Source organism: Varanus komodoensis, unplaced genomic scaffold (assembly GCF_004798865.1).
Source record: "Varanus komodoensis strain SLA01 unplaced genomic scaffold, ASM479886v1 scaffold53, whole genome shotgun sequence".
Taxonomy (NCBI): Eukaryota; Metazoa; Chordata; class Lepidosauria; order Squamata; family Varanidae; genus Varanus; species Varanus komodoensis.
In genome coordinates, this window is record NW_025336126.1 from 1,488,315 (window position 1) to 1,496,789 (window position 8,475).

The 8,475-nt window shown below is 42.4% G+C and overlaps 1 protein-coding gene across 2 annotated transcripts; it reads left to right on the top strand.

Annotated features, from left to right (window-relative positions):
- Positions 1 to 2,867: 2,867 nt before the first annotated feature.
- On the top strand, positions 2,868 to 8,152 carry LOC123032184. 2 transcript variants are annotated; one of them, XM_044447896.1, is made up of 5 exons: positions 2,868 to 2,995; positions 4,259 to 4,323; positions 4,871 to 5,008; positions 5,551 to 5,697; positions 7,767 to 8,152. In XM_044447896.1, the coding sequence occupies exons 2-5, from the start codon at positions 4,318 to 4,320 to the stop codon at positions 7,887 to 7,889; spliced, it is 414 nt and encodes a 137-aa protein (XP_044303831.1). In that variant the 5' UTR covers positions 2,868 to 2,995; positions 4,259 to 4,317; the 3' UTR covers positions 7,890 to 8,152. The 2 variants fall into 2 exon arrangements, with proteins under 2 accessions (XP_044303831.1, XP_044303830.1); XM_044447895.1 differs by lacking the exon at positions 2,868 to 2,995 and adding an exon at positions 3,306 to 3,444.
- The last annotated feature ends 323 nt before the right edge of the window (positions 8,153 to 8,475 follow it).

Genomic DNA, 8,475 nt, shown 5'->3' on the forward strand with positions numbered 1-8,475 from the left:
AGCAAGTATTCCATGGCAACATACAGCCAATTCTGAGCCCCCAGAAGGATGAAGTTTCTTGAACAACAGTCCCCTGGTGGGAAGTTCTGAAAGTGGTTTCTGGCATGGCAAAAAGGGCTGATGGTCAGAGAACCTTTAGTCCCTGGAGGTATATAAAGTACCTTCCTTGATTATGTCTTTGATATATTGCTTCTATAGTGCATCAGGGTGTTAAACCATGTTTAAATATTGATCAATTTATTAAGTGGAGTTCCATCTGCTTTTCAACAGGAATCCCCAAAGTGTCTTACAACACTTATAGAAAGGAAGAGAGACAGGAAAACCATAAAAACAAATTTAAATCTAACCAGTTGAGATTACACTAAGCTACTGGTTAAGTAACTAGTATTAGTTATTAACACATTTAACATAGACTTAGCAGCAATTCAATTACACTGAGTGCAAGTTAAGAAAATAAAACTTGTGTTAGTTTGTTAACAAAATAGTTTGTCAAACTATTTACTATTGAGGATCTTGCGCTCTTAATTCTGTATTGGATTGTGACAGTTTATTCACCTGTGAATTTAAATCAGTGCTGGAAAACTTGTAGCTCTCCAGAGGTTTTCGCCTGTAAGTCCCACTAGCCAGAAGAGCCAACAGTGAGAGTATGAAAGTCATAGGCCAAAACTTCTGGAGGGCGACATGTTGTCCACCCCAACTTAAAAGGCAATAATTAATGATAATGCTTCAGCATGCAGTCCTGTCCAGATGCTCCTAGGTTCCCAAAAGCTTATGGGCATTCAGTGAGAGTAGAAAGACAATGGATGTTATCTTCACCTCCCTGTCCTGTCACTCTGCAATTTTGCTAGATGGGCTTTTGATTTGTGTTGCTGTTGATTTGTGGCAGGGGAAGGAAGGAAGGAAGCTGGAATGACCTTAGAATACCTGCTATCCTATCTCCTCCCCTCCCTGCCCCACAAAACATCTCCCCTCAGACTCAGAAAACAGCAGTGGGGCTGGGGGGGGATTCACAGTTCTGACCTCCAGAGTGCAGCCTCTGGCCTTGAATCCCATAGCTGGTTGGTTGCTGTCTAGGGGCCCAACAATCAGTCCCTCCTTGCCTATTTAGGTAAGACACAAAGCAGTATAAAGCATGATCCCTAACAGCTACTCAAATGCTTTGTTTTTAAGAGCAAATTAAACACTAGGATTGGACTAAGAACTCTTCCAGGGGCACCCGCCATATTCTGTAGCTTTTTAGCCAGCTTAATTAAAGTAAGTCCAAAATTGGTATTATCTGTAATTTGATACAGTTACTTGGGAGTAAACCCACTGAACTCATTGAGGCTTATTACTGAGTAATGTGCAGGATTCTGCTGCAAATTTCAAACAAACTAATTAGGGTTTCCAAATAGTGACTTTTAAAAAACTAGTAGCCAATTAGCAATGATCATAAAGTTAAGTGTGAAAAGGATTAAGGAAGTTTGAATAGGAACTCAAATATAAGTTAATTGTTCTAATATTACCAAAAATGGACATAATTTAGAATATATTTTCCCCAAACTAAGAATGAGTAATCTAAATAGCTAATGAGGGTTCATTAAGCTAAATAGATTATTTGGATGATTTCGTGCGCAGAGTTGCATATATTTAAATTATATTGGCAACTTTCTTCCTTCCCGTCTTTCTCCTTTTCCCACGCCCCCGTTACCTAGTAACTTTGAATATAATGTGAGTGTTTGCCTCAATCCCACATTGCAGATCATCTAATTAACTAGTGGCTATTAGCACACTTATAGGAAGTGATACGCCCGTGCTCTCCAGGCACGGCAGCCAATTAGCCGCCTGCGCTTTCCTCCCACCCACCCCTTGCTCCTCCCGACTAGCCTAATGCTGTGTATCGTTTACGTGGCTGAGCCCCCGCCCTCTGCTGGTGCCGCCTCGGCGCGAGCTGGTGGTTTCCGTGGCAACGGCAAACTGTCCGCATTAGAGCGTGAAAGTGCGGGGCGGGCCCGACAGAAGAGAGGCTGTTTGCGCATGTCTACTACTGCAGCACGCCCTCAGAGTAGAGATAGGAAAAGTGAAGAATGACCATTCATGTTCCCTTAATTGAGTAACTGTGTTAAGTCTGTCTATTGATTGGTTCATTTTATTATAATACCACTTTTGCCTCTCTTGCAAGGAACTCAAGGAGGCTTACATAATTCTCCTCTCCTTTAAAAATGCTTTCTATATTATTTTGCTAATGCTAAACTATTTTCTCCCTTTGCAGTTTCGACGGGGGTGGGGGTCACAATAGCCCTGGAATTCAGTCCAGCTTTTAACACTGTGGATTGATTATAAATGTGGCTAAGACTGGTTTGGATTTTTAGGCCGAACCTTCCATGCAGAACACCTCTCCGATGGCAGCAATTGTCAGTCTGTTTAAACTACTTCAACCTCCCCTTCCCCTCTCCGCCTATTCTCAGCTCGAGTCCAGCTCGTTATTACATACAAAACTCTGATGCTCTTTAGATTCGCAGGGTCCAGGAAGGTTCTGGCAATTTAAAACGTTTTAAAATCTGGGGCTGAAAATAAACTCAGAAGTCCGTGTCCACGGGTGAATCTTAGAAAGTGCTGTGATCTTCATTCCAGGCTCTGGTGCGCATGCGCTGGAAGGGTCTTGGGCACAGCATAGCCAAGACAAAGAATTTAGGACGAAGCGAGTGATCTGCGCATGCGTTGCGTGTGCACTACCGGCCTAACGAACTTTTCATACACATGGCTTCCTGTTTCACACTGCATTTCATGACCCTTCACTCCTCAGCCTCTGATTGGTTGCTACAATGAGCCGAGGCGTTTCTACAGAACCGTCCCATTTTGCGGGGTGGGCTTGCCTCAGCCGGAAGAATGGTTCCATCATGAGAGATTCCCAGGGCATTTCGGGTTGAACCGAAGACGAAGTAAAGGCCTGATAGTGATTATGCAGCTTTATACTGGGAAGCATATTGTATCCTGATATGGGGGATTACTGCAGGTGAGAGTAACTCAGAATTCTCAGTCTACATTGAGGTTGTTTCCCCCCTCCTTTACTATATGGATGGAAAAGACCGTTTCTTTCCATGATGTCACTTCTGGTGCAAGCGCTGCATTTCCGGGGGAAAGTTAATAGCGAGAACACGATGCGGCAGGACTCCAAGCATGCTGCACCGCTTGGTGTCATGGGAAGCACTTCCGGTAGCGGTCCTGCTTTCGTGCATCACTTCCTCGGGCCTGACACAAGAGCTTGATGAACTTTGGTCGTAACGAGCACCCGTAGATTTTTTTTTTTTGAGGTCTGGTTCCCAAGGCAACAGCGCCGCTTTATTTATTTATTTTTATGTGCCGCTTTTCTCAAGAAACTCAGACTCGTACAGCCTTCTCCTTCCCCACCCCCAATTTATCCTGTAAGCTAGGCTGATAGTGACCCGTCCCCAAGGCAACTCAGTAAGCTCTTTGACTGCGTGGGCTTTAGAGCCTAAGAACTGTATCTGATATATTAATGTTCAGAAAGCTGGGACATAGGTGGAGATGGGCTTTGTCATCCTCTGAAATTTGGGAGTGAAGATTTCCCACTCTGAGTAATATTAATAAAGCTGGACACTGAATGATTAATATTAACAACGGTATATGATAGTCTTGGAATCGTATTAAAATGATAGAGGAAGGCCTATTTCAGGCATACTTTTTTATCTATTTATGGAAAAAGGAAATTTTTCATGAACAGGAGTGTAGTGTGGGGAGAGGATTTTGCAGAGAAATTGTGAAATGGAACAAGTATTGAGCTTTTTTGTCTCCTACATAAAACATATTGGTGTTGTTTATTTCATTACTATATCACCCCATAGCCTAAGCTCTCTGGGCAGATTACAAGAATGTTAATTAACTGGTTTATCCAAGTGACTCCTAAATTTGAATTTGGGCTGCAAATATTCTATCAGATTAGGTACTAATATGGATGAATGAAGTGCATGTAGACAAATAAGTATCTTAGTATATATGATCACTTAATAGCTTTGGAGCCTTGCTCTTTGACCAACCTTGAGAGGATTGACAGAATTTCTTGAAATCTGTGCTTGGAATGAATGCTTATGAAGGCTTGCTGGAAAAAGGAAGTTTGGTTTTGTTGTGTGGTAATCCCTGACCACTCTTGGTCTATTCTAAGAGACTGCATTTGTGGGTTAGAGTCTGGTGCATTAATAGTGGGAAGAAAACAAGTCCAGGCCAGTAGTAGCTTGAAATGTTTTCTCTTTTCCTTAAGGCTCTTTGATATCCATGGACCCTCTAGGGGCTGAAGCCTAGTCCCTCCCCAGCTGAGGAATGTCAGTAAGTAAAGCACCAACCTAACATTTGTATTCTTTCAGGCTGCCCTTCACTTCCCTCCCAGCTGGCCATGGGAATTAATATATTTACTTATGAATTGGCTGAGACTGGTTTAGAAGCCAGGCTTTCAAATCTAAATTTGGAATTGTATTTATTATATTTTTATACTGCTCATCAGCTCAAAGGCTCCTTGGGTGGTTTTATAGTTACTATGGAATCATATCAGTATTCTGAGTAATTGATTCTCTATGACCCAGAGATAGCCAAAGTTAGCATGAAATCAACTTGTTGTGCAGTAGGTACAATTGCAGTTAAGGGAAGGGAGCTCATCTGACTTCCAAACATATATTGAATGTCAGAGAAGCAACCTATTTGGTGGATAGACATCTAGTCAGAACTGAAACTTTGTCTTTGCTGGTTCTCTGATATTTAGTTGATATTTGGCATGAAGTCACAAATTGAACTGCAGTGCTCATCCGTGTTACACCTTTTATCTTCCTTCCTGCTCCTCACCACTCTGTACTGTCAGCTTCCCTTCTTCACCCTACAGACTCCATCGCTGAGCCCTCCTCCAGACCTCCCTTTTGCTGCCACCTTGTTCCTGCCCCTCCCTGCCATCGTTTTCTTGGTTGTCGGTTCCTACCTGCTGCTCCTCGTCCTGGTCCTGGTCCTCCGACAGTGCCTGCTGGTAACTGGAAGATGGGATGGAGACAGCAAAATATTTGGAGGTTTAGAGGTGGCTGATAAAAGACGTTAGATCTATGGTTCCCATATTACATTAAAGTAACAGCATTTACCATGCACCACAGTGCATCATGCGAACAGTAGTCTGTTAGGGAGCAAGCAAAAAGGGAAGGTGAACATGTATCACTAAGCTGTGGTTCTGGCGCTAGTTGCCAGTGTTACTGGACAGTCCCAAAAGTTGATGGTAAGAAATATAAAGATTAATCTCAGTTTTCCACGGTAGGCTTGGCTTTTCCCCAAACTGCATTTCCCACCATGCATTATTGCTGATTTAGCAATCTGGATTACTTAAAAAGCAAAAATGACACAAAATTACAAATTCAGAATTGTTGTCTGGCCACCCAGTTTTGGGTTACTTGCAATATATAAATCTAAGAAATAAACTGGAGGCACCTAGAGCAATGAAAAACAGTGTAGGTGAGATTGCGTCTTTGCTTGGATATCTGGTGGGTCAAGCTGTGTATTTCTTTCCTTATTGCTACCCAGGCCCGAGGCCTTTGTGCCAATTGTTGTTCCTGCGAAAAGCAGTCCTGGCCAAGTGTGTGTGAATGCTGTATGGGTTGCGCAGAATCATGTGACTGTGCCCTTCCTTCCCGAGCCCACTGTATGGATCACTGCTGTCCCTGCACTAATGTAAGTTTTTTCAGCTTATGTTCTTTTTCAAGGTAACTGACTGATGAAAAAAGGCAATCACTTGTATTCCACAAAGTCAATGGGCCTCACTGAAGCCTCATGCAAAAGGCTTCCAGGTGATAAAAACTTAGAGAGTGGTAATGGCTAGGCTTCATCTGTCTTAGATATTGGGGGAAATCAGTCTTTTTATGAGAGGGCACAGCTCCGTTACTTTGCACTAAGGAAACAGAGAGAGATGTTCAGGACAGAACAGGATGTTAACTTTCCAGAGCAGTGATGGCTTACTGAAAGCCTTTGGGATGGATTAGGCCTGGGATTAGTGATAATTATATTTTATCCTATACTAGGTGGCATCAGCTACACTGTAGACCCTGACCATTTATGAAGGGAATAGGTTGTCCAGTAAACTGTATTTCTGTCCCTTCAACTTCTGAATAAAGAACAGAATTAAAGGTAAAGGTTCCCCTGCACATGTGTGCTAGTTGTGTCAGACTCTGGGGCTGGTGCTTATCTCCATTTGTAAGCCAAAAAGCCAACATTGTCTGAAGATGCTTCCATGGTCGTGTGGCTGGCACGACTAGACACCAAGGTGCATGGAATGCTGTTACCTTTGCACCGAAATGGTACCAATTTATCTACTTGCATTTGCATGCTTTTGAATTGCTAGGTAGGCAGGATCTGGGACAAAGCAGCAGGCACTCGCTCCATGACCAGATTCGAACTGCTGACCTGCAGATCAACAGCCCAGTGGCTCAACGGTTTAACTCGCTGTGCCACCCACGTCCCATGAAGACCAGAATAGCCAACATAATTATTGGCTATGGAAAAAATCAGGAGTTGTGTATTTCTATGGCTATTTGCAGCAGCAGCAATGTTGAGTTGAATCATCAGTTTAAAAGATTTTGATCAATCAAAAAGATGCTCCCAGTATGTTTTGTTTCTAAGTTGCCAACTATTTGTTAATATTAGAAACTTCCAGGTAGCAGCCATCTTCTTGGGTGAGGCACTCTTCCTTTTCTCATGCACAGAAGAGAATGCCATTTCTAAGAAGATGCCTGCTGCAATAGATGCAGACTTCATTCAGAAGCCAAGAAATAATGCTGTTTTTGTCTTCAAAGCTATTGTTTTTTTTCCCCATAGGCAAACTTTAATCAATTTGTCAGATAATGAGTTTGAACTGATGAGTCAATTAAAGCTACAATCCTGTGCACACTTTTCTAGGAGTGAACCATAAATGAACTCAGTAGGAGTTCTGCCTAAACATGCATACCTCTGCAGGGTATTGTACATTGAAACGGGTGGCATTCCTCCTGTTTACCGGTGTGAGTGTGGTGGGACATGTGAGAGTAACTGATTGAGAAGCTATGCTCAAATTCTGGGCTTGATAGCAAACACTTTTTAATGGACTTTTTAGATGAGGAGTGTCTGCTTTCTTAAATGCAAAAACTCTGGAGTACATTTTTTCTTCATGTGAAACTAATTCTACCTGCATGAGTAATAAAGGCTGTAAATTGTGCAACTGCCTGTATCAAGTCTGGCTTGACAGATAACAAGCCACCTGAATAGCTTTAGGCAAAGAAAACTTCAAAACAGCAGTACATGTTAATTACTAACACCCTAAGTGTGCAAACTATTCAGAGTAGCTTTTTTGATCCTCTGACTGGGGCGTGTTGGAGGGGAATGGAAAGAAGCTGTACAGGCATCAGGGTAGCTCATATCCTGGCCTCTCCAGGTTCCTTTCCCCCTTCTCTGAAGTTGTGTTGCCAACCTTGGAGAGGCAAGTTGGCACAGTTCTTTTCATGCCAGCTGCAAGGAGGAAGTGGGACTAGAGTGCTGATTCCCAGCTTCAAAGTCAGAATGCTGTCTCTGATGTCACAGTTCAGAATTCAGAATATCCTGTAGCCCTTCAGACACTGTCCAAAGGCCAGAGGATTGCTGTTTACTTGGAAGAAGAGGGAAAGGCATATTGGATCAGACTGGAAATAAGTGGTGGTGGTAGAGAGGGAATATTAATCTGGCGATGCAGATGGTTCTGCGGGTTAACGGTGTATGATTTCTTTTATCAACAGGTCTGGGGACCAGGGACCTGCTCCTTTCCTCACTTGTGTCCACTCTGTGATTGTGCCTGCACCTATCAGCCCCCAGACTGTCAGAACATCAACTGCATTTGCTTTGAGATCAAATTGCGTTAAGGGACCTCAGCCCTCAAAATAGTAGAGTTAGGATTTGGGAATGTGGGAAGATTTAGGAGTCTTCATACAAACAGTGGGCTGATAAAATGGGTCCTTCCCAGATTGGCAAAAATGAAGTATCCTGATGCAAGGAGACTTGAAAATTTGCTTTTCCTTTTCTGTTAACTTTTTGTTATCTTTTTGAAATGCTTTTTTAAATGCCTGTTTGATATTACTGTTTTTATAAGAACTGTTGCATTTTATAATAAAGCAAGTTGTATACATCCTATGTCTGTCTTTAACAAGAAAGCAAAAGGAGGGCATTTAATAGACATTTGCCCAATGGAGAATTAGGTTATCAAATTTATAGAATATTTTAGGTATTCATGGGTATTCATTCACTCTTGTTTAGCGTAATCAGGTGTTCAGCATTTGGGGCTGGTGACAGAATGGTGTTAGTGCAAGCAGCTTTTATTCTTTTTTAATTTCACTCCACTAGCTTCCAATGAACAAAAGCTTTCTTCCCCAGTTACCTGGCTGGAGGAGATTCTATCAGCACAGGTGATCACACTGAGAGCTATTTGCAAGACTGATATAACTGATGACC